The 25,254-nt window shown below is 58.8% G+C and overlaps 1 protein-coding gene across 1 annotated transcript; it reads right to left on the bottom strand.

Moving 5' to 3' along the window:
• Positions 1-15,833: 15,833 nt before the first annotated feature.
• DMRTB1 (DMRT like family B with proline rich C-terminal 1) lies at positions 15,834-24,341 on the bottom strand. The gene is made up of 4 exons (XM_062190082.1): positions 23,311-24,341; positions 20,820-21,016; positions 17,139-17,319; positions 15,834-15,920 (listed from the first exon to the last, which is right to left on the bottom strand). The coding sequence occupies exons 1-4, from the start codon at positions 24,077-24,079 to the stop codon at positions 15,856-15,858; spliced, it is 1,212 nt and encodes a 403-aa protein (XP_062046066.1). The 5' UTR covers positions 24,080-24,341; the 3' UTR covers positions 15,834-15,855.
• Positions 24,342-25,254: the final 913 nt, after the last annotated feature.

Here is a 25,254-nt window from a genome sequence, read left to right as displayed (position 1 = left end):
GGGGGAGACCCGGGCTGTAGTCCTGGATCCTGGCTTCAGTTCTTCACCCACTGCAATCATTTGGGAGAGTGAACTAGCTGATGGGCTCTCTCTTTCTCTCTGTGTGTGTGTGTGTACCTCTTAAAACAATTGAGAGATCTGTTTAGCCATGTCAGGTCCGAGATGTGAGGCTGCATCACCCCCCCCCCCCCCACACACACACACGCTCACACACACAACAGATTCACTCCCTACCCTGCTCTGAGTGCCCAGGACTGAGCCCAACAGACAGCATCCCCTGGTTTCCTTTGCTCGCTGGTCTCTGGCAGGAGAGCAGAGGGCAGGAGGAGACAGACATGGGCTCTCTCCTCTCAGATGGAAGACGGTTACGCTTGTACCCACCACCCCTGAGCAGGGCCCTGGCGCTGCAGGCCGCAGCTCTGACCCGCTTACCGGGGAACCGACCGGGCTCCCTGTGCGGGATGGACTCAGAGTAAGAGCGGGCTCGGCATGCGGCCTGGGCTGCGGCGCCAGCTGCCCTGCCATGCGGCCCTAGTGGCCCAGTGGACCCACTGGCGCCTGCAGGGTCCTGGGAAGCCTGGGGCCCGCGTGGGGTCCCTGGCCTCGCCCTCAGTCACAGAATCAGACCTCCATGTGTGGGGGCCCAGCGTGCACTCCCCTCCCGGCAGCTCTTACGCCCTGGCCACCAGGTCTGAACCCTCTGCCTCGGGACACCGGATGGCTACGACCGGAGCTGCACGCCTCCCTGGTGTCCTCCTCCTCCCTTCTGCCCTCGGCCCCGTGCCCTGGGAGGCTGGGCCTGCAGGGGCCTCACCGTCACAAGCCCCTGGGCTCTGCAGCAGCCTGAATCCTGGAAGCGGAGCTCGAGCCCCTGAAGAGGCTGCTGCCCTGGCGAGAGCCCAGCCAGGCTGCTGCCCAGCCACTCACCGCAGAGGCTGCAAGATAATAGAGGGGCGGGTTATTTAAAAAAAATGTATTTATTTATTGGAAAGCAGTATCTATGGAGAGAGATGGGGGAGGGGAGAGATCTTCCATTCTCTGGTTCACTCCCCAAATGGCCATGACAGCCGGGGCTGGGCCAGAGCAAAGCCAGGCTCCTGGAACTCCATCCGGGTCTCCCTCGTGGGTGCAGGGACGCCAGTGCCTGGGCCATCGTCTGCTGCCTTCCCAGGCACAGTGGCGGGAAGCTGCATCAGAAGCAGAGTAGCTGGGACTTGAACGGGCGCTCTGTTACAAGACGCAGCAAGTGGCGTCCCGGCTGTGCCACAGCACCCGCCCCTCCCGCCTGGTTCTGTGTACACATTTCCCTGGGAGGCTGGGATGCTACTGCTCTCACCCATCTTTTTGACTCGGAGGAACAGGTAAACCAAGTATACTCATTTTCTCTTGCTGCATAGCAAATGATCGCAAGCTTGGTGGCTTAAAACAACCCCCATCTGGGGCCAACGCTGGGGCAGTGGGTTAAACCGCCACCTGAGATCCCGGCTGCTCCAGTTCTGATCCAACTCCCTGCTAACAAGTGTGGGAAAGCAGCAGAAGGAGGCCCAAGTCCTTGGGCCCCTGCCACCTACTCAGGAGACCCAGATGGAGTTCCAAATCTGGCTTTGGTCTGGCCCAGCCCCCGCTGTTGGGGGTACCTGTGGAGTGAACCATCGGATAGAAGATCTCTCCTCTCTCTCTCTGACTCTGCCCTTTAAACAAATATTTTTTAAAGCCTGGGTGGGAGCAGCTCCAGAGGTGCAGGTCGCTTACCTGAACACTGGGCTTTGGGTGCCGGGGACCGGCCCCTGCTGTTCGGCCTTCTCTTTGGGAGCTCCCGTGGGCCGGTCACAGAGGGGCAGCCTTGTGTACGGGTGCATGTGCAGGGTGCCCCCGCCCTGGCCGGGGGTGGAGGGAGGCTTGGTGACTGCTCCGCCCAGCCTGCCCTAAAGACGGCCGTGAGAGAAGAGGCTCCTGCTGCCAGTGTCCGCCAGCGCCTCTCTGACCGCCCACTGCCGGGGAAGGAGACAGCCCAGCTGCAGATCCACACTGACTCGTAGGCAGCGGCTGTGGGTGCTACCTGGGAAACATGACGTCGGAAGACTGGAGACAAGGAGGTAGGTGTGGCTGCCCCTCTCAGAACAGGTGCAGTGTGGGAAGGCACTGCGGTCCCCAGCAAACGCCCGGAGAGTAAGCCCTGGGGAGGACGCTCTCGGACGTCAGTTCCTCTCTCTCCCCGGCTGGTGCTGTCCTTCCTAGATGGGCCGGTGAACCAGGTGACCATGAGAGCAGGTGTCTCAGACTGCGGGGCACAGCAGGGTGGCTCCAGCACCAGACGTCTGTTACTCACAGACTGGGAACTGAAGTCCAAGGTCAGCGTGCCAGCCACATAGGTCTCCTTCTGAGGCCTCTTCTCTCGGCTTGGAGGTGGCTGCTGCTTCACTGTGCTCACATGGCCTCTTTGTGCACACTGGGGAGTGGTGGGGGTGGAGGCAAAAGCACCTGGTGCATTTTTTAAAAAATGTATTTGAAAGACAGAGTAAGAGAGAGAGATCTTGCATCTGTTGGTTCACTCCCCAAATGTTTACAACGGCCAGGCTGAAGTCAGGAGCCAAGAACTCCACCCGGGTGGCAGGGGCCCAGCACTTGAACCATCTTCTGCTGCTTTCCCTGGCACATTAGCAAGGAGCTGGCTTGCAAGTGGAGGGCCGGGACTCCAACCAGGACTGTGATACGGGATGCCAGCACTGCAAGAAGTGGCTTAACCGTCTGCACAATGCTGGCCTCTGATGTCTCTTCTACTAAGAACGCTAACCATAATGGATCAGGGCCTCCCTCTGATCCCACTTAACCTTCATCACCTCCCTGGAACAATCATGGCCCTGTCTTTAAATAGAGCCCCTTGGGGCTGGGGATTCAACATGTGGATGGGGGAATGTGGGGGACACAAGATTCAACTCTTTTTTTTTAAAAGACTATTTATTTTGAAAGAATTACAGAGAGAGAGGGAGACACAGAGGGAGAAACCTTCCATCCACTGGTTTACTCCCTAAATGGCTACAATGGCCAGCACTGGGCCAGGCCGAAGCCAGGAACCAGGAGCTTCCTCCTTCCTCTCACATGGTGCAGGGGCCCAAACACTTGGACCACCTTCCTCTACTGTTCCCAGGCCATTAGCAGGGAGCTGGATTAGAAATGGAGCAGCCGGGACTCAAACCTACGTCCACACAGGATTGGCATCACAGGCAGCCTTACTCCCTGCGCCATGACACCAGCTCCCAAGATTCAACTCTTCATTGCAAGGTGGCGTCTGTTCACAGCTCAGCAACACGGATGTCCTCTCACCAAGGCTGCTCTGGCGGCTGCTGCCAATGCACAAACCAGGGCTGCCCCGCGGTGCTCAGGCGGCACTGCTTCCGGAACCACGACAGCACGGTCACTGCACCGCGGGGTGCCGCGACGCAGCCTCACGGGAGCTGGAGGCAGACTGGTTTTCTCGGCTGAGTTCTTCCACTGTGCTGCCACCTGTGGCTGGACACGATCCCTTGGCCATCGCCGCGCCGTGGCCTCCAACCCAGGAGCTCCTTTTACAGTGAGGACAGCAGACATGGGCTTGGCAGGGGCTGCAGAAGGTTCGGTTACAGCCCAGGTGGGTGGGAGGCGGCGCCCCGTGAGTAAGGGCCTGCCCCGTGGGACGGAGTGAGTGCCTGCACCAGTGACTGTCACACATGGTGCTGTGTCCCTACTCGCTCTTTGTTCTTTTTAAATAACAGCTTGGCTGGGGTGTAATTCCACGCCACGGTCGCCTGTGTGAAGTGTACTGCTCCCCGGTGCATTCGCAGGGCACCCGTGCTTGTACCTCAGCACCCCGCTTCCAGGGTCCTGTCTGCCCCCCCTGCAACAAAGCAGGCCACAGCGCCTCTGCCCAGACTCCCCAGCTTCTGTTTCCCCATTTGCTGCTTTTCCTCCCAGCAGCAATATCTGAGGCCCTTCATCAGGGAACAGCCTTGGCCCACAGGCTCAGGCAGCTGGGGGGGCCTGGGCTGGCCTGCACCCCAAGGCGCCCCTAGCCAGTGCCTGGAGTTGGGGGGGGAGGAGTGGGAAAGCCTGCCTCCTGCCCACCCCCAGCTCCCTGGGGGGCTCAGGCCAGGCTGAGCCCCTGGATGGGCACCTGTCCTTCCTGCTCTCCCTGGGAGCCTGCTTAATGAATCACCTGTCCACAGAACCCCACCCTGAGGAATGCAAACTGGGGTTTGGACAGCAGCTGGGGCCCAGCGGGCTTGGGGGTCCTATTTCTCAGAGCCTCTGCCAGAAAGCACAGCCCTAGTTCTGCTGAATTAGAAACTGGGGGACCTGGCCGGCGCCGCGGCTCACTGGGCTAATCTTCCGCCTTGCGGCGCCAGCACCCCGGGTTCTAGTCCTGGTTGGGGCACCGGATTCTGTCCCAGTTGCCCCTCTTCCAGGCCAGCTCTCTGCTGTGGCCAGGGAGTGCAGTGGAGGATGGCCCAAGTGCTTGGGCCCTGCACTTGCATGGGAGACCAGGATAAGCACCTGGCTCCTGCCTTTGGATCAGCGTGGTGCACTGGCCGCAGCGCGCCAGCCGCAGCGGCCATTGGAGGGTGAACCAACAGCAAAGGAAGACCTTTCTCTCTGTCTCTCTCTCTCTCTCACTGTCCACTCTACCTGTCAAAAAAAAAAAAAAAAGAAAGAAAGAAACTTGGGGGACCTAATGGCCTCCTTGAGTTACTCATGCTCCTCAACCGACTGGCAAAGCCTTGCCATGGCGCTGGGGAGGGACGGGGTGGCCAGGGGGTCCCTGGGCTCCATCTACAGCACAGGGTGGGGAGAAGTAAGCTTCCCCACGGAGGCCGGGAGGGCCGCACCCAGGTCCTCCCGCCCAGGACCGCGGGGAAGCGCAGCCCACATCAAAGCCAGGTGAGCAAGGACTGCCCTGCAGGATGAAGAACCGAGTCACCGGCCAGGGACAGAAGCCGTGGGCTGTGAGCGCAGTGTGGACCAGGGGCTAGCTAACAGGAGTTAGCGGTGACTGTGGGCCCCGCCCAGCGGTCAGCGGCAGACGCAGTGGCGGCAGCTTCTGTCCACTCACCATGCCCATCTCTTCCCACATGGCCGGTGGCCTGGCCGAGGTTCTGGGTGGGAGCTGGCTGAATCACGACACTCCCCGATGGCGCAGCTCACCGCCCACTTGGGAGACAGCGTTTGCTTCTCTCAGCTGTGGAGCGAACGGGGGGTGGGCAGACAGCGGGGGAGCTGCCCCGCGCCCCTTGCATTGCGCTCTTGGCACGGCCTGGGCTCCTCCACTTCGGGCTTCCGGTTGGGTTTGTCCAAGGGTAGGTGCTGGCAGGAGGTGGGCTCAGGAGAGCCAAGTCGGCTGTTCCTGCTGTGGCCTCTCCATTTTCGGGGATACTGGGTTGGGGCTGTAGTTGCCACGCCCAGGGCAGCGTCCCCTGTCCCCCACCCCAACAATGGCCTCACTTTCTCTGGTGCTGGGAACACTGTTCTCTCCCCTTGTCCCGTCAGCCCCGGTGGGAATGGACTCCGAGGCCTCCGTATGGTCTGTAGGACCCCAGGCTCTGCCCACAGCGCCGAAAGTGATGTGGGTAAGGGGATGTTATCTTTTCCCCAGGCTCTCGTCTCATAGAGACACATTCTAAGTGCAGACATGCACCAGGTGTGCAAAGTGATAACGCATTCCATTCAGAAGGTGAGAAAGTGAACACACGCGTGCGCGCACACACACACAGCATGGGCTGCCCCCCGCAGAGAGCTACCCAGCTTGAGTGGGCAGTGGGGCACAAGTCTGCCCGACAGGAGAAGGGCACGGGGAAGGGGGGCACAGAGGGGGCATCTAGCAGTCCCTCCAGCTGTGAGAGTGAGAGAGCGGGAACACACCTCCCGGCGTTGGCCTCCTTTGTGAGGGGAGGTGGGGGGTAAAGCCACCTGGGAATTGTACAGCACTTACATAAATCCCATGTGGAGCTCAATATCCATATTTTTAAAAGAGATTTATTTATTTATTTGAAAGAGTTACACAGAGAGAGGAGGAGAGGCAGAGAGAGAGAGCGGTCTTCCATCTGCTGATTCACTCCCCAACTGGCCACAATGGCCGGAGCTGAGCCGATCCAAAGCCAGGAGCCAGAATTTTCCTCCTGGTCTCCCACGAGGGAGCAGGGACACAAAGACTTGGGCCATCTTCTACTGCTTTCCCAGGCCATAGCAGAGAGCTAGATTGGAAGTGGAGCAGCCAGTGCCCATATGAGATGCCATAGCAGGTGGCTTTACCTGCTATGCCACAGCGCCAGCCCTCGATATCTGTATTTTCATGGCATTTAACCCCCAGGCCCCAGATGAAGCAGATGCATCTGGAAAAGGGGACATTTTGATTGGCAGAGAGGGGGATAGGATTACATATGGGGCTTGTGACTTCCGGTTCAGTGATCCTAGACTAACTTCCTGCCTACATATCCCACGGCAAGAGCAGGCCCTCTCTAAAACCTCTCGAACCTTCTTAATTGGTTTGTTTCCTACCAGAGCCCCTACTGAAAGGACACCTTCTCAACAAGCACTTACAGAGGTTGAGTCCAGGGGCCAGCATTGTGACACAGCAGGTAAAGCCACCACCTGCGACGCCAGCATCCTAAAGGGGCTCTGATTCAAGTCCCGGCTGCTCCACTTGCGATCCAGCTCCCTGCTAATGCACCTGGGAAACCAGTGGAAGATGGTCCAAGTCCTTGGGCCCCTGCACCCACGAGGGAGACCCAGAAGAAGCTCCTGACTCCTGGCGTCAACCTGGCCCGACCCCATCTGTTGTGGCCATTTGGGGAAGGAACTACCAGACAGAAGATCTCTCTCTCTTTCTCTATCATTCACTCTCTGTCTCTTCCTCTCTCTGTGTATCTCCTTCAAATAAATACATCTTTAAAAAAATCAAAGAGACGTTGAGGCCACACAGGAAACACACACCCAGAGCCCCCACTGGAGAGTCCAGAACCTAGGGTAGCCCTCCCTGCATACTGGACGGAGCATAAAACGTGGATCTGGATGAACAAGCCCAGAGAAGAAGCGTGGACAGGGACAAAGGAGGGTGCGGGGTCCCCCTGGGAGGGCCACATCCGAAGAGCAGGCAGAGGAGGAGGAGGAGCAGCAACAGACAAAGAAGCCGTAGCCCTGGAGGCAGGAAGCAGGGAGAGGGCTGTCCTGGAAGAGCAGAGAAATGCGTGGGAAACATGGGAGCAGATCAAGGGAGCTGAGGACAGAGAACTGCCCGCTGGAGCCGGCCACAGGTCCTTGCTGGCGATCCCAGTGGCTGAGTCAGAAGTGGGTCTTACCTGCGAGGAACCCCCAGGAGCAGGCACAGCGAGGTCCTGGGAGACAAGTGCAGGGCACACCAGGCAGCCAGGGGAGCAAGGCTGGACCTGCGGAAGCTGAGACAAGGCCCACGGGGAGATGACCCAGGCAGAGGGCCCTGCACGAGCCAGCCCGGGGGACATTTTGGGAAATTCTGGTGCAATGGGGACAGAGGGGCAGAGGAGACTCTAGAATGGTAGGTGGACTGGGGGCTGGAAGAGGCCTTGCCAGCCTGCCTGGGGAGCTATCGGTGGCCAGGAGGAGTTAGATCTGTGTGTGAGGGCCTCACACCAAGATGCACAATAGAAACAGCCATCTCATCATGAGAGGCCAGCACAGGCCTGACACACTGCAGGCATCCACCAAACGCTGGTGCTGCCTGGCCACGTCTGCTGGTGCAGATGGCCCCTGACATCACTCCATGACTGATGTGGTTATGCCATGGGAGCAAAACCCTCCAAATTGGAAAAGAAAACCCAAGAGCCAGATGTCGAGAAGCCCTGACTTAATTAAGGCCCAACAATGGCAACGGCCAGGGCTTCACCACCAGGTATGGGTCACACATCAGAACCACGCCCCAGGATCTCTGGCTTTCCCAAGGAGATCAACTGTCCCAGAACAAGGTTGACAACCCCAGGTGGCAACTCAGTGTTTGCTGGGTAACTGGATTATAGCTGGAACTTAATTGCCCATGAACATGGGAAGAAACTCAAATTCACACAGAACATCCTGTGGACTTCATCTACTACCAAGGAGGAGAAAAAAAAAAAACAGATTTTCTGATTCCAATTTTAAAAAAGGCAAAAGACGAAGACACAACCCGGCAGTTAATTACTCACAGGCCAAGGCCTGCACTGGCTCAAATGCAAGAGCTGACCCCGTAAACATTAGCATCTTGCGTGCTGCTGGTAATAAAACGGGCACAAAGCACCCAGGGGCTTGGCATCTGCTCCCAGGATGCTGCACAGCCTGGGGAGCCCTCTCCAGCTGCCTGCCTGATCCCTTGATCACCGGGGCTGGTGTGGCATCTCCCGTCTGGTATGGCAAAGAGTGACATGGCATAGAGATTGGCCACTTCCAGGAGGAGGGGCTGGCGGAGGAGGTGCAGCCTGCCGACTGGGTGCTCTCTGCAGAGTGGTTGGGTTTCCAGCGCCCGCTGAGGGTCCCTCTGAAGGCAGATGAGTCAGCGTGGTGGCCCTACCTGGCACGAGAATTGAACCAGGAGGAACTGTTAAGTAATTAAAGCAGGGGCCAGCGCTGGGCTGGGGCAGGTTAGTGGTCATTTGTGATGCTGGCATCCTGGACTGGAGTGCAGGTTTGCATCTCAGCTGTTCTCTGCTTCCAATCCAGCTCCCTGCTAATGTGCCCGAGAAGACAGCGAAAGACGGCCTGAACCTGGTCCCTGTCACCCAGGTGGAGACCAAGATGGAGTCCCTGGCTCCTGGCTGCAGCCTGGTCCAGATATGGCTATTGCAGGCCTGTGGGGAGTGAACCAGTGGATGGAAGAGTGCTCTGTGTCCCTCCCTCTCTGTCACTATGTCCTTCAAATAAATCTTGAAAAGGGAGGGAGGAAGGAGGGAGGGAAGGAAGGGGGGAAGGAGGGAAGGAGGGAGGGAGGGAGGGAGGGAGAGAGGGAGGGAGAAATTAAGTCAGTGGCAGCAAAGAAGGGGAAGCTAACCGTGTCCTAGCAGGACAGCTACATGCAGGACGTTCCCTCACGTCAATGACCTACTGCAAAGCTGCTCGCCAGAGTGATGGAGACAGGAGCTCTCCAGCTCTACCATGGACATGCCTAACTGGGGGTGCTGGGAGAGGGGCAAGGGCTCTGGACTTGGACAGGGCGGGTGGGGGCTGGGGAGCACACCTTGATTTCCACAAACTTCTAACCATAACTCAGCGGTTGCCGCAGACCTGGTGTGACTAGCTGTGACTCTTCGTGTGTCACCTGACAGGTGCTGCAAGTGCCTTGAAAGATCAGTTATGGCACGCCTCTGGAACTGCAGCCGGTGAGGAGACCACTGCTAGGCTCCGTGATTTAACGTGTGCGTCGAGAAGTGCGTGCGTTCCCAAAGCACAGCGTTTCTCTGTTCTGACAGCGTATTAAGCGTCAGTGGTTTCCTCCATAACCAAGGCCAAGGGTCACAGACTTCACCAGGCGGCAGAGGGCTCTGCAGTACCCACATGTGCGCATGCACACATACACACATGTGCACACACACACACTCACAGGCCTGAGCCAGGATTAATGAACAGAGCAACACACACAGCAGTGTGCATCTCAGTCCACTGCATGTTTGTTTAAAAACAGATCAATGGCGGGGGCAGACAGCTCTGTGGTGCAGTGGGTAAAGCTCCAGCCTGCAGTGCTGCCATCCCATATGGGCGCCGGTTCTAGTCCCTGCTGCTCCACTTCTGATCCAGCTCTCTGCTATGGCCTGAGAAAACAGCAGAAGATGGCCCAAGTCCTTGGGCCCCTGCACCAATGTGGGAAACCCAAACGAAGTTCCTGGCTCCTGGCTTCAGATTGGCCCAGCTCTGGTCATTGCAGCCATTTGGGGAGTGAACCAGCGGATGGAAGACCTCTCTTTGCCTCTTCCTCTCTGTAACTCTGCCTTTCAAATAAATAAATAAAAATCTTAAAAAAAAATCAATGGAACAAAAGACAGAAGCTGCCAAAAAAAAAAATAAAATTCACTGGAAGACTACACGTGTGGTGCTGGAGCCACAAGACATCCATGGGCCAACAAATGAGCTGAACCCACATCCCGTGCCGGATACAAAACTCCAGCGGAAAATGCGAAACTGGATATGAATGAGTCAGGTGCTCAAATCAGCATTGAGGTCCTGCTCGTGCCAGTGGCTTTTGAGGGGGGCAAAGGATGAGGGTGACAGAGGTGGGGGGAACCCTGCTCCTGGCTCACACTTCCAAAACTGTTGACATTTTATGCATTAGTTATACGCGCAACTAATTATTTTTCATCAAAAACTAAAAGTCTGAAGAGAGATGAAAAAGGGGATCATGCAAAGAAATGATCTTGGTAAAAATCAAACTGTTTCCTAGGATATATTGGAGTTAAAAGCACGAATACTGAAGCTCCATCATCCACTTTGTGAGAAGGTTAGACTTACATTTTGCTAAACTATTAATACTCATCAAAAAAAATCAACTCCATGCTTCCTCGCTCATTTTTCTTAACAGAATGAAAAGAGTTTGGAAGTCTTTTTTAAAAATGATCTCACTCCCTGTATGAGCCCTGAGCTAGCTCCTCTTTGTACCAGGCTGGTCCACAGCGCTGGAACCCACAGAGCTGGGGAGCAACCCCAGGGGGTACCAGGACTCCCCCAAGACTGTCAGAAAGAGAGCACATGCGCACAGGAATTTAGCTCTGGTCTCCGGAGGAGCGCGAACTGAACCCCAGCTCTGCCACTTGCAAACAGAACCCAACCTCTGTGGGCTCGGGTTAAGGTGAGGCGCTGGTGGCTGCCTGGAGGGGCCGCTGTGAGAATCCATGGGCAGAAGGGGTGGCGAGCACTCAGCACCGCACCTGGCACTGGGGAGCACCTGGAGGCAAACAGCCACCGCTGGGGGCCATGGTGACTCCCAGGATCCTGCCGTCACAGCCTCAGATGGACACCTGCATTCATGCACCCACACAGGTGCCATCGTCTGTGTGCCAGGAGGTGGCATCAGAGGAGCAGGTTCACCCAGCGCTCTCGCCTCCTCGGCTCAGGAGGCGAGGGGAGGCTGGGCAAGGTCCCTGATACCCCAGAGCACACAGGTAGGAGGCGCCGAGGGCCTTGGCCAAGGAGAGCAGGCCTGGCTGTTTCCAGGGTCTCTTCAGCAGCTCCCTAACGGGAGGGGCCCACCAGCCCTGGCCCCCAGAGCCTCCGTGCCCAGGAGTGGGAGGAGCTGTGTGAGTACCCAGGGCTGCAGGGACAGGACCTCGTCCACCGTCCCAGGCCCAGAAGGACTTGTTTTGTCTCCAAGAGGGTGCCGACCATCCCGAGCTCACTCTCCGGAAAGCACTGGGCACATCACGATGGAAGAGCTGAGGAGACACGCACACACCCCTTTGTCACCCTTGGGCCACTGGACAGGCACACTGCCCACCTCAGTCCACACGGCGGGGGTCAGGAGTTGTTGACCGTCCTCCTCCCAGAGGGAGGTTACGCCTGGGGGCCTGGGGGCTCTTCCCACAGGGACTCACCCCCATGCCAACGTGAGCTCTCGGAGGAGCCCTGCGCGCTGTGGCCGGTGGAGAGGCCGCCCTCCCTGCGCTGTGCTGGTACTGCCCAGAAACCAGAGTGCATTCTGTGTCTGAGGAGCCTCGGGGGTGAACTCGGGACAACATGGGTATAAAACTCTGGGGTATGGGGCCGGCGCCGTGGCTCACTTGGTTAATCCTCCGCCTGCGGTGCCAGCATCCCATATGGGTGCCAGATTCTAGACCCGGTTGCTCCTCTTCCAGTCCAGCTCTCTGCTGTGGCCCGGGAAGACAGTGGAGGGATGGCCCAGGTGCTTGGGCCCTGCACCCGCATGGGAGACCAGGAGAAGCACCTGGCTCCTGGCTTCAGATTGGCGTAGCGCTGGCCGTAGTGGCCATTTGGGGGGTGAAACAATGGAAGAATGACCTTTCTCTCTGTCTCTCTCTCTCACTGTCTATAACTCTACCTGTCAAATAAATGAATAAATAAATCTTTAAAAAGCCCTAAAATTATAAACAAAACCAAAAACAAAACTCTAGGGCTGCTGAAGTGCAGCAGGTAAAGCCTCCACCTGCAGCACCGGCATCTAATATGGGCACCGATTCCAGTCCTGGCCACTCCACTTCCCATCCAGCTCCCTGCACCTGGGAGGGCAGCAAAATATGGTTCAAGTCCTTGGGCCCCTGCACCTACGTGGGAAACCTGGAAGAAGCTCCTGACTCCTGACTTCAGCCTGGCATAGCCCTGGCCATTGTGGCCATTTAGGGAATAAACTGGAGGATGGAAGCTCTCTCTCTGTCTCTGTCTGTCTGTCTGTCTCTCCTTCTCTCTGTATCTCTCCCTTTCAAATAAGTGAAATCAATCTTTAAAAAAAAAATCCCTGGGGGCAGGTGCTGTGGTGCAGCCGGTTAAGCCAGGGCTTGGGATGCAGGCACCCCCTAGCTGACCAAGAGTCTCCTTCGACTCCCAGCTACTCTTTGCTTCCAATCCAGCTTCCCACGAATGCCCCTGGGAGGCAGCGGATGACAGCCCAAGTGCTTGGGTCTCGGCCACTCACCCAGGAGACCCGGATGGAGCTTCTAGCTCCTGACTCTACCTTGGCCCAGCCCTTGGCTGTTGTGAGCATTGGGGAATGAACCAGCAGATGGAAGATCTCGCTCCCTGTCACTTGCCTTACAAATAGGTAAAAAAGATCCTTAAAAACTCAACCTGGTGCCCCAGGATGTCCGTGGCCCTCGACACACCCTGGGTCACGTGTCTGCCTGGGGCTCTGATGTCACCATTCTTTAGTGACCGGGGAGCAGGCTGCATGGGGGAAGAGGGCGCGCGGGGCAGGCAGTGTGATTCCGTGGAGGCCCACTCTGTTTTCCGACCCCTGCGGAGGTCCCAGCAGACAGAGCAAAAACACGAGGCCAAGGGCGGCAGTGAGTGACCCGCCACCCCAGTCCACAAGACGCCCCAAACCCCATCGGCTCATTCGACGCAGCCACAGCATGACTGCGGGACCACACTTAGCCAAGTCCCACGGAGGGAGCTGCGCACGCAGCGGGTGACGGGCGCGCGGAGGGCGGCAGGAGCTGGGCAGGCGCTGCGGGGCCTCCCCCGGTGTGGCAAGCGATGACCAGGGGACGCAGGAAGGCGACCCGGCAGGGCGCAGAGAGGGAAGCAGGCGAGGGCCGCACCAGCTGCACGCGGCTTCCCCGGGCAGCGCTGCGCAGAAACGGTGCGCTGAGATTGCTCACGCGTGGCCCGACACAGAACCGTGACTTCCCAGGGACGTCCCAAGTCTCCAGGGGGCGCTTCAAGCCCGGCGCTGCAGGAAACGCTCCAGCCCCGAGCGCCGAGCCTGGGTCGCTAGGCAACAGGCCCCGCCCCTTCCGGCGGCGCCCGGCCCGGGCGTCGGATGCCGGGGAAGCTGCCACCTTCCAGTTCTCCCCGCTTAGCGCGTCTGTTTCCCGTGCTTTCCTGCTGGGCCTGGCTGCGCCACCCGTCCAGGCCTTGGGTGCGCGGCCATGTGAGCAGGCTTGGTTTCCCGCAGCTCTTGCTGTTGGGAAGAGGCTTCAGGGAGCAGAGCTCCACTGACCCACACAGGCTAAGTGACCGTGGGGCGACCCTCGGGAACAGGGAAGGCCAGCGGGGGGCTCTCTCCAGGCCGCCCTCCCTGAAGACCAGTAGGCTGGGGCTGTGCACCCCAACTGGTCTGTTCACCCTTCGGGGCACCCCATCCCCACCCTGCGGATTTGGGGAAGGCACTGATTCCTGGAGACTGGCGGGGGCCATGCCCATAGGCCTAACCCCTGCCCTCCCAGGAGTCCTGGGGACCCCTACAACGGGACCGCGCTCTTAGAGGCCAATCTCCACGGCCCGCCTGAGCACTTGCTTCCGGCGCTGTCTGCGATGGTGTGGGCGCGAGGCCTGCCTTTCTGCTGGTCATTGGGATGGGAAAGCCGCCTGCCGGCTCCTGCAGCTTGTCTGAAAAGCCTTTCAGAACGTGGAGTCGGGGCTGCGCCGGCCCTCCCCAGCTGTGCTGACAGGCCAGGGGTCCAGTTAGGGCACGGCAGTGAGGCCACGTAGAATAAGGCAGGGCTTCTCCCGTCCTCCCACAGCAGTGACCGTTAGCTTCTGCCCGAAGTCAGGCTGACCCTGGGTCGGGACTGAGCCGCATGTGGACCGCAGGTCTCGGGCCTCAGCAGGCCTGGCTCTGCTCTGCTGGAAGCACTCTGTGAAACAGCTCACTGACCACTTGCCGGGACAGTGCCTGCTGCGGTACCTGCCAAGAGCGGGCTCAGGCCCCGGAGCCCAGACCAGCAGCCTTATGTGGAGACAAGCTGGGTTCCACTTCTGGACGATCCTCCTGCCAGCTGTCCTAGGACCTGAGGGGATGCTTGGCCAGCCCGGCCACCGGCAAGACAGGCAGGTCTGCCAGGGCTCCCACTCTTCCCTGGAGAGAGAACCGATGCTGTCTCACCCCAGGCCCCCCACCCTCCTTATGCACCTCTACTGGGAGTGCCCATCTCTCCTTCGTTCTTCTAACTCCTGTTCGCCCTTTCAGGTGCAGCTGAGCATTGTCTGGCCACCCCAGGGCCCCTGTACAGCTCCTGTACCAGTCCCATAAGACTATCTGTGTCTCCCTGATTGGAGTCCGTGTTCTGGAGGGCAGGGCTGGGGACTGCCACAGTCTGAGTCTAGGAGAGACACGGGATGTTTCTTAGGGAAGAGGCCCAGGGCCCTGAACCAGCAGAATGGGATCAAGTTCTGTTTTGTAGAACCACCTCCCCCCGCAGGCGCCTTGATGGGAGCCTGAAGGAAAACCTAAAAGAAATCTTGATGCTTTGTTTGTCCACGTGAGATTTCCCTAGGTCTCTGTTTAATCACAGCAATAAAGAATAGAGAATGCAGTAGCCTGGCCCGTCTTCCCGCTGGGTAACCAAGGTCAAGGCCGTGGGCAGGCAGACCAGGGAGGGCCTCGCCCAAGCAAGGGTAGAGGCCAGCTGGCCACAGGCCAGGCTCCTGTCTGACGCAGCCTGCCACGGGCACGAGAGAACACACCATCCACAAGGATTTTCCACTGCTTGCTTTATTTCAACAATTGTCCGCACCCAGAGAAGAAACTGCTGACGTCACAGGCAACTTGGAAGCGCCATCCTATTCTCCGAGAACTGTGTCAGTGCTTGTGAGCAGCCTACTTTTGCAAGTTGAGAATTACTATAAAAACATCAAATAGTCTACTAGATTTCTTAAAACCAGAAACGGTACCTATAAGGACTAAGCTTCATGGAGGGCAGTGAAGTGGCCCTGGGGTCAGGATGCTGGCTGGTCCAACCCCCCGGAGGAGGAGGGGCAGTGGCCAGGAACAGAGAGCAGCAAGACAGGACGCTGCAGAGCCTGCTGTCAACGCCCTTGGCCTTGGCTGCTCAGGCTGGCCTTGATGTCGGTGGTGTCCCAGCCCCCTGGGGACCAGGCAAAGGCAGCAGAAGGCGGAAATAGATGGTGCCTTCTGTGCTGAGTGGGGCCTGCGAAAATCAAAGCCCGCCATTCGGGGCTGGTCCGATAAACAGCAGCACACTGGGACAGTGAAATTCATTCCTCCACACGGGCTTCCACAGCCCCACTCCTCAGCGCCTGGCCCTCCCAGGTGGTCCCTCCACGCACAGCTCAGGGCTGTGAGATCCCAGAGATCACCCTCCTCCCCCCTCCCTCGAGACGAGAATCAGCTTGTCTCCTGCCTAGCCTGTCACCAGACACTGTGACACCCCCCGCCCCACCCCTGCCCCCACCCCCCGCTGGCCCAGAGGCCAGGGCTCATTCCGACTGCTCCTCAGACTCCAGCTGGCGGGCCTCTCCCGGGGTCTCAGCCTCCTGCCTGTCTGTGGAAGAGAAAGAAGGCGGCTGCACTGAGATGGGGGCGAGTGGCCCACTTACAGATGCGGACTTCTGGTAAAGCCTCATCTCCACCCCCAGTCCCTGCAGAGTATGAATTCGCTCTGAACGTGCCTGGGGCCATAGCCCTGGCCAGATGGTCCACCCTCAGGTGCACCTCCAGCGTGGCCTCTCAAGAGCCGGGCAGCATCAAGCAAGGCACGCCACAGCTCTGAGGCTTGCCCTTCTGTAAAATGGGCCAGCACCTCCCTGGCAGGGGCAGCACGGGCAGGTGAAACCCCAGTGACGGCTAACTGCCACTCAGGCCTTCATCAGCTCCAGGTTCGATTTTGTTCTCAGCATAACCTCATGAAGTAGGGACTGTCATGAACCCGCTTTTGCACAGTTGAAACGGAGGCGCTCTGGAGTGAATGGCCTTGCCCAAGGTCACCCAGCTGGAGCGGGGACTCGTGCCCAGAGCGCTTCAAGCCTCGCTGGACCACCTCTCCAGCTAACGGAGCGAGACACTACACACACAGCAAATGTGCAACAGCCCTCAGTCTCCTTGTCAATAAAACAGGAATGACATCACCAGACTGCCCCAGCTCACGAGATGGTCTCGGCCATGCTCGAGTGTGTCGGCCCTTTCCAAGTCACAAGCACCCCAGGGGAAAGACTAAAAGGAAGAAGGTCCCAGAACCTTCAAGGTAGCCAGGGTCAGAAGGAAACCCAGAGCACTTTCACAGTCACGGCTCCACCAGCCCCTCAGTACCCTGCGCGGAGGACCGCTTACAGCTGAGAGACTGACACCTGAGTGCCCAAGGTCCCTCCGGAGCGGTCTGGGGCACAGGGACCAGTCCCAGCTGCCCCATGCCAGCTCCTGCTGCTGTCCCAGGCTCAGCAAGTGCTGCGCCTAAGCAGAAGTCACACTCTAGCCCAGAGGCCTGGCACCTGTGCCCTCTGGACACAGCACAGGCAGCCCCCGTCCACATGCTGGGCCACCGAGCTGGTTCGATGAGGGAGTAAGCCAGAGAACTCTGCATGCATGTCCCAGCTCTGCCTTTTACGTCCTCCAGGACAGCAGGGGCTGGGGTTTCCGCCTGGGTCCTCTTCCCACCTCCCTTGGTCACGTCCTGCATGCTGGAGACTGCACTCCCCGCCCCTCCCCCCCACCCGGCTCCAGTCCTCCAGAAAGGCCGGAGAGCCGGACGTTCTGGCCCACTCACCAGGGTTCTCCTTCTCCGTTTCGGACAGGATGGTCAGCGAGAAGGAAGGCGACGGTGGCGGCGGTGGAGGCGGCGGCAGGAAGTGGAGCGCCGAGAGGAAGCCCGGCGGGAGGAACGGGGGCTGCGGCGGGGCAGGCGGTGGGTAGAAGGTGGACTGGAACTCTCCCACTGCTTCCGACACCTGCGTGGCACGTGTGGCCGAGAGGCAGAGGGGGACAGTGAGCCCCAGGGCCCATCAAGAGGGTCAGTCATTTCCCAAGTGGGGGCTCCCCTTCGGGCAGCGCCACCTCTGGCCCAGAACACTGGAGAGGTGTTGAGCAGACACCTGGCACGTGATCAAGGACAAGCAGCAACACAGGCAGGTGCCACAGCTGTTCCCGACAGGGTGAGAAGATTCAGTGAGAAAGAACGGAGAGCCCAGGCCACAGGGCTGGGGAGTGGCAAAGACACGCCGAGCCCACGTCTGTGCGAGTCCACAGCCCAGGCAGCTGACCTCTGAGCTGCACTGCTGTGTCCTGTGGGAGGCTCTGGACACCTTCCATGTTCAAGGGCCCCTGGGCTGGCCCCAGGATCATGATTTGAGCTCAAGGGCCAAGGGTATTGCGGGGACAAGTTGGTGTCCTTGTGTGGCACATCTGTTAACAGAGGCAAGGGGCGGGGTGACCTCCAAAGGCCCACGGACAGAGCAGCCCGTGTCTGTCCCTCCGTCTGTACAGCACTGCAGGCCCAGCCAAGGGCCGGGAGCAGGTCCACCACGCGAGCCACTGGGGCAAGGTGGGACTGTGGCAAGGAAACGAAGGATGTCCTGATTCGCACTTTTCACTTCTCAGTCCAGGTGCCTGAGAGCAGCGCTGCCCAGGCTGGGTCCTAGGAGCCCTGGGTCCTAGGAGATACTGTGAAGTTCAAGTCTTCAAAGCGTTCTTGGGGACAGCAGTGAGGATGCTGCTTGGGATGCCTGTGCCATAGAACTGGAGGGCCTGGATTCAAGTCCCGAGTCTGCTCTCCATTCCAGCTGCCTGCCCATGAGCACCAGGGGTGGGGGTGGGGCAGCACATGACGGTGGAGGACTTGCACCTGCACCACCCACTCAGAGACCCAGGGAGTCTCAAGCTCCTGCCTTGGCTGGGCCCAGTCCTGGCCGCTGTGGGCTTTTGAGGAGTGACTCAGTGGATAGGAGATCTGTCTCTATTTCTATGTCTCTCTGTCTTTGAAAAGTATTTTTTTAAAAGTGAAAATAAATTAGAGAATTCCTTGTTTTAAAAAACCGTTCTCAGGGCGGCACTATGGTGTAGTGAGTAAAGCTGCCGCCTGCAGTACTGGCATTCCATTTATGTGCCAGTTCGAATCCCAGCTACTCCATTTCCTGTCCAGCTTTCTGCTATGGCCTGGGAAAGCAGTAGAATATGGCCCAAGCCCTTGGGCCCCCACACCCACATGGGAGACCTGGAAGAAGCTCCTGGCTACTGGATTCAGATCAGCCCAGCTCCAGCTGTTGCGGCCATCTGGAGAGTGAACCAGCGGATGGAAGACCCCTCTCTCTGCCTTTGCTCCTCTGTAACTCTGCCTTTCAAATAAATAAATAAATCTTTTAAAAAAAAGCCGTTCTCAGACAAGTGAGTCTGAAGAACTCCCACACTGTTTGCCACACTTGTGGGTCTCACAGGAGCGTATTAAAGGCTCTAAGGTTTGCAAACATCTCCTTCGATTACGCCAGAGCTTCCTGACTTTGACCACGGGGAAGGGCCGAAAGTCCACTCTTAAATACCTACTGCGTGCCAGGCCCTGCGCTAGGCGTCTTTAGGTGCCACACCTTGGTTAATCAGTGTCACCGAGAGACAGGTGTTCCCGCCCCATCCCACAGAGGGCAGGGAGCATCCCCAGGTCACAGGGCTGGAGGACAGGGGAGGGGGGACTGACCCTGGGGCTGTCCAGCTCCAGGGCTGTGCTCTGCTGGGGAGAGGAGCCCAGAGGGAGCGCAGCGATACGTGGGGCAGGGACAGGCCCAGGGACAGGGACGGGGCGCAGGCAAGGACAGGACAGGATGAAAGGAACTCCTGGGCTCTCGGGTTTGAAACAGCCTCGCAAATAAAGGCCTGATCCTCTCTCCAGACGTGAGGGGGAGGGGGGGGATCATTAGAGCTTTAATTCCAAGCTGCTCAGCCAAGTCTCCCCCCTCCCCGATTGCAGCTCCTGTCTGGGCCTGTGGCAGCAGCTCGGGGCCAGATAACCAGCTGGGATCACACTCGGAACAAGGGCGTCTGGCAGGCCTGTCAGTCACAGCCCGCCCTGGACGCCAGGCCTGGGCTTCCGCGGGAGCAGCCGGTGCGGGCCCCACTTGGCCTGAGCCCCTCTCTGTGCTTTCCCTGGGCTGCAATGGGGCGGCCAAAGGAGCGCCCACAGGTTTCAGCAGTGCTGAGAATTCAGGGCCACGCCTGCCCCTCTCTGCGTGAGGCACGTTTGGGGCAGAAGAGAGCCCGCTGCCGGAGTCAGGGTGAGCAGGGGACGCATCCTGGCTCGTCACCAACCAGCCGTGTCGTCTGAATCCCAGTCCCTCGCCCCCCAGTTCCACGACCTTGGACAGAAACTTAACTTGTCCGAGCCTTTTCTGGCAACTCTGCCGTGGGGTGCCGACACCACCCTGAAGGCTCATAAAAGGGCCGGAATGATCAAGACCAGCGGTTGGCAAACGTTTTCCCCTCGAATCAATGGGAAACGAGTGCTAAGTCAAACTCCAGGATACCGGAAGCAGCCAGAGGAGACGCTGGGGTGGGGCTGGAGTGAGCACACTGCCCTGGGAGCCTGGCGGGTGGGCAAGGCGGCAACCCCAGGGACCCCCTCCCAGCTCTGTGGCAGTGACTTCCTTCCTCTCTTGAATCCCTCTCCTTACTCCTCTCCCCCTCCCCTGCAGGGGCAGTGTCGGCAGTCCCTGTTCCCACCAACCGCTCTGTCCCACAGGCCCAGGCCCAGGAAGCCACAGTCAGCCCCGGCCTCTGGGCATGCTGCAGCCCTGCACGTCCACCGAGATGGCCAAATCGGAGCGGCCTTGAAACCACCCTGGCCTGGGAGCAGCCGGCACCCGAGGCCACGGAACCTGGCCATTCCTGCCGCGTGCTCCACACAACAGGGCTGACCCCCTTCTCACATGCGGGCGGTTCAGAAGCCCAGGCTCCGAGAGAGCACCTGGTACCCATGTCCGTCCCCCTGGTAAAAGGACTACATCTCACTCCTATCTGCAGGGAGGAAGGCTGTCAGAATTTTCAGCTCAAATGCCACCTCTTCCTGAATGTCCTCCAAGGTTTCAGCTGGGCTCTCTCCCTGTGTTCAGAGGACCTATGTCTGGTCCTGGCTCTGCTCTAAACCTCGTAGTCCCAGGGAAGTGACGTCTGTCTCTGGTGCCCAGCAAAGTGAAGAGCCCTTCTGCCCTCAGTGCTCCAGCAGGCAAGGCTTGTGGTCACCCAAGTGCCCAGAGCAAGCACCTGCCACAGCCTGGGCCAAGTGGCCTGGAAGTGTCCACACGTTTGCTCCCAGAGACACCCACCACACTCACATGCTCAGGGCTGTGTCCCTCCTGCTGGTACGGGAGCTCGGCAGAGTGGCCGCCCCAGTGATGACTTCGAATCTATAAGGGCAAGGGCAGCTGGGGTAGGAGGCCCCTGGAAGGCAGCCAGGAACAGGACTCACCAAGCTGCCTCCATGATACTGGGTGCAGGAGATGTGCCGGAAGCCTGTCTGCAGCGGGATCCCAGGGGGCGGGGCCACATCCTGGTAGCCCAGCGGGAACGGGCAGTAGGCATGCATGCTCGGGTACAGCTTGGAAGGCTCTCGCTCCAGGTACTCGGCCCCCATGGCACGATCCACGCTGAAGTTCACAGGGAGCCCTGCAGAAGGCGGGCAGGAAGGCAGGTGTTAGAAACCCAGAGCTGGGCACGGCCCATCACGCTCCTGCCCCGGGGCAGCCATACAGCCACGCTCGGATCCACTTACAGGGCTCCGGCACCCATCAGGCTTTTGACCACACCACTTTGTGCCCCTTCAGCTCCACCCAGCGGCTCTTAGAAGCCGCTTCAGCACAGCCACGGAGCCCCCGAGGCTGGCGCCGGCCGCCAACTGCAGCCTCATCACGTCCCCAGGCAGAGCGGCCACACTGAGGCCCTGGCAGACGCTGCCCCCTCGCCTCTGCCTGCAGAGGTGCTCCCTGACGGGCGAGGGGCCCACTGAGGATTCTTTTACCTTCTGAGGGTGGGAAAGTAACAAGCACTTGGCAGAAACTGCCCTTCAGGGCTGAGCTTTCCCAGGCGAGCCCTGAGCCCTGCCGGAGCACCGGCTCAGCCCACAATGCCGAGGGAAACACCCGGCACGTCCCTGGGCCACGGTGATGTACCATTGGTACTTCCAATTATGGCGGTTTACTGGGAGGGACCCCCACCGCAAGTCGCAGAGTGTCTCCCCCAGGTCTTCCTGCTCCTCTAGCCCACAGCAAAAGCACCTCAGCAGAGCCCTCCACCAGGATCTGTGACCACGGTGGTCCCTCCCACCAGGACAGGGGCAGAGGGGCTCCACTCAACACCCCCACCCCCTTCACATCGCTGATGTCCAGCATGGGCCAAGTGCTCAGTGCCTGGTCCCCGGGAGCAAACCAAGAACGGCACCCCGTCCCTGGAAAGGTAACCTCCTAGGATGGCTGTGTAGGTCTGTTTTTCCATCGGACAGCTCGTTCCCTGGGACCTGGACTTTCTTGGGAAGTCCCAGAAGGCAGAAGTGACTGCAGAGAGCAAACCAATTCCCTTGGCGTGAAGACGGGGAAACCTGTGCAAGACCACGGGGTGGGCAGATCTCAGATCTGTGCCCTTTCTACCACACTGACACAGAGAAAATACCTAGAGAATGAGTGCGCTCCAGGAGCTGGGTTTTTAAAACCTTGAATCTACAAGTGAGGGTGGGTAAAGGTACCACTCAGGAAGCCCACATCCCAGACTGGTGTCCATGGGATAGTGCCGGCTTCCTGCTAATGCATTTAGGAGGCAGCAAGTGATGGCTCAAGAACCAGGCTTCCCGCCACCCACACAGGAGACCAGACTTCAGTTCTGGGCTCCTGGCTTTGGCCTGGCTCAGCCCGGCTGCTGCTGGCATTTGGGCAGTGAACCAGCAGGTGGAAGATTCCTCTCTGCTTTTTAAATAAATATTAAAAAAATAAAAATAAAAAGTCTACAGGTCTCTGCCTTTCCCTCTCTGTAACTCTGCCTTTCAGATAACCGTTTTTTAAAAAAATATGTTTAAAAAGTCCACAGGGACTTGAAACTGTATACCGAAAGCAGCAAGATACAGAGAACAATGTAGTTCACGCACAAAGCTGAGAAACGTCTCGCTCCCTGTTGGAGACCAAGCCAGCGCATGGTGGGAAGAGGCGCACAGGAGCACTGGGCCAGGGCACAGCTCAGGGGAGGAGGGAGCAGGCCCGGGAAAGCGGAAGACGAGTGCGCAGGCCCGGTACGGCCACTGCAGCCAGCCGGAAAGTTCTAGAGAACGAGCCTTCAGACTGACAAAATGGCCGAAAGCGGTGCGCAGGCGCAGATAGGTTGAACAAGGGTGGGGTTGCGGGGGAGAGTACTCTGGGCGGGGCCTCTAGTCTCCCGGCCAGGGAGGGAAGGGTGCGCAGGCGCAGATGGGTTGAACCGGGTGGGGGTGCGGGGAGCGTACTCTGGGCCGGGCCTCTAGTCTCGTGGCCAGGGAGGGAAGGGTGCGCAGGCGCAGTGATAGCTGAGCCCCGCCCACCTGCCAGAAAGGCCTGGAGGAAGAGGACGCCCGTGTAAGACAGGAGCCGGAAGAGGAGCGCAGGCGCAGTAGGGCTGGTCTCTCCCCGAAGTCCCCAGGGGGAGCCACCGCTCAACGCCCCGGGAGCCATCTTTTTTAAGGCCAAAACAACCCCCTGAATATTGAAAGTCCTTTCGGTCTCCCTTTCCCTTTGGCCTGTCTTCTCAGAAAACACCCACCCCAAATCCTCGTTCAGAGGAAGGTTGCTCAGAGCCAAGCATCTCCCCCACTCGAGCGCCGGGCCCCGCCGGCCCCCACGCCAGCGGCCTGTGCTGCGGCTCGGGTCTGGGCCACAGCTCGGGGAGCAGGGGGCCCGCAGCCGGGACAGGCGCCGAGGCAGGGCGAGGTGCGCGCATCTTACCGAAGTCGGCGAAGGGCGGGCTGGGCGGGGGCCGCAGCGGCCTGCACAGCTCCAGGTGGCCGGGGCCGCCCGGGCCTGCCGCCACGTGGCCGCGGCCGCCCAGGACAGGCTGGAAGGCGCTCGGGCCCGGGCTGGGGCCCCGCGGCGGCCTCTCGCCCAAGCAGGCGGCCGCGCGGCCCTCGGGCTCTCGCGGAGGCAGCGGGTGGAGGCCCGGGCTGGCGGCCCCCGCCGCGGCGGCCAGCTCCGGCGCCGCGGGGCCGCGGGCCAGCTCCTGCTCCTCCTCCGGGGCCTGCTTCCTCAGCACCTTCTGCGCGGCCATGATCTTCTGGCGCTCGGTGATCAGGCAGCACTTGTCGCAGGTGCACTGCTTCCAGCCGCACTTTCCCGCGTGGCCCTTGACGGGCACCAGGAAGCCGTGGTTCCGGCACCTGGAGCACTTGGGGGCGCGCAGCATCTTGTCGGCCAGTTTGGCAGCGTCTGCCTTCATCGTGCAACCGCCACCTCGGGGAGCCGCGGAGCAAGTGGCGCCGCACTGAACCGCGCCCCACAAGTCCCTGGTGCTGGGGACATTGGATACACTTGTAGCAAACCGGCACGGAGCGCGTCCCGAGAAACGCCCAAAACTGCCGCCAGACCCTTGCATTCGCTCGCCTTTTTTTTTTTTTTTTTCGGTGCAGTGCAAACGTTGGGATTTCTGTGCCTTTGGTAAGTAGGTGCAAGGGGTTGGGTTAAGTACATTCCTCATGGAGTGCTGTTGCATGCGTGTCATCTGGAATATCTGTAGTCTCAGGCATGTAATTTTTCAAACTCGACATTCCCGCCATCCCAGGACGGGAGGTACTTCGTGATCAAAAAAAAAAAAAAAAAAAAAAAAAGGCGGAGTGATCCCCAACGGCCCACAGATTTAAAACTTCAGAAAATCGCCTCTTAGTAAACCCGTATCAGTATAAAAGCACTGTAAGAGGCAAAACGCCTTTCTCCTTCCCGAGGCTGCTGCTTCTGCCGAAGTTCATGTCTCTTCCTGGCAGAGAAACAGCCGTTCACGGGGAGGCTTCTAGAATGTTCTCGGGCACTCCGTGCCGCGTGGGGGTTGCTGAAGGGTGTGTCCTTCCAGTCCTTCCGGCTGGGGAAGAGTGTTGGAATAGGAATCCGTTTCTGGAAATGGTGCCTTTCTGTTGCTGATGCCTTCGGGAGGCAAACATGCTTAGAATGTTTTCCAGTAAAATAAACCAAGGGTATTTTGGCACTGGCTTGGAGCATTGTTTAACTCTTTGGTTGTCGCTCTGAAGCAATCCAGGGTTGGGAAAAGCCGGCACAGGCTTCCTAGTTACCCAGGGGCACTAAATCAATACATATTCTTTCTCTCTCTCTCTCTTTTAATAGAAATTGGTGAATCCCTGAGGTCCTTTTATTTGAGCTAAGGGGGAAAAAAAAAAAGAGGTGTGGGAGGGGCCGCTAACCGCTGACAGGCTTCTAATCGCAGGCTGAGCCCTGCTGAAGGAGGCAGTGAGGGTTAGCCGCTGGCTGACGTGTGTGTCCCCCACTGCCCTCTGGTCAGGATCCTCTTCCTGAGCTAGCATGGCAGGTGCGGCCTAGCTGTGCACCCTGCAGGTCTCACCAGCTGCCTGGGGCAGGAAACCATTGCCTTTCTGAGACCCGTGAGACGGTAGAAAGCTGAGAGGAGGTGTGTAGTCGTTTTCTGCTTAAAAAGAACTATTCTTCATCTTAATAACGGGGCAAAAGTAGATGTCACCTGTATTCTTTAGGAATGCTGCCGTTAGCTTTGCACTCATTGAAAGAGGGCTACCTTTGTCTCTGAGTCACTCCTAACACTATGTATTTTTTAAAATTTATTTATATTCATCTGAGAGGCAGAGTGACAGACAGAGGTCCCATCTACTGGTTCACTCCCCTTTAAATGTCCATAACAGGGCGGGCGCTGTG

This window comes from Lepus europaeus, chromosome 5 (genome assembly GCF_033115175.1).
Source record: "Lepus europaeus isolate LE1 chromosome 5, mLepTim1.pri, whole genome shotgun sequence".
NCBI lineage: Eukaryota > Metazoa > Chordata > Mammalia > Lagomorpha > Leporidae > Lepus > Lepus europaeus.
Note: the sequence above shows the minus strand (reverse complement) of the source record. Positions and strands in the feature narration are given on the sequence as shown.

Bases quoted from the DNA above. Each gene is read 5' to 3' on its own strand.
- DMRTB1 (XM_062190082.1), bottom strand. From the start codon at position 24,079: ATGACACGCATGCAACAGCACTCCATGAGGAATGTACTTAACCCAACC. The intron at 17,320-20,819 runs GTGAGTCCTGTT...CGTGCCACGCAG, and splicing joins AGTATCATGGAGGCAGCTTG to GTGTCGGAAGCAGTGGGAGA. The intron at 15,921-17,138 runs GTGAGTGGGCCA...TCTCTTCCACAG, and splicing joins AACGGAGAAGGAGAACCCTG to ACAGGCAGGAGGCTGAGACC.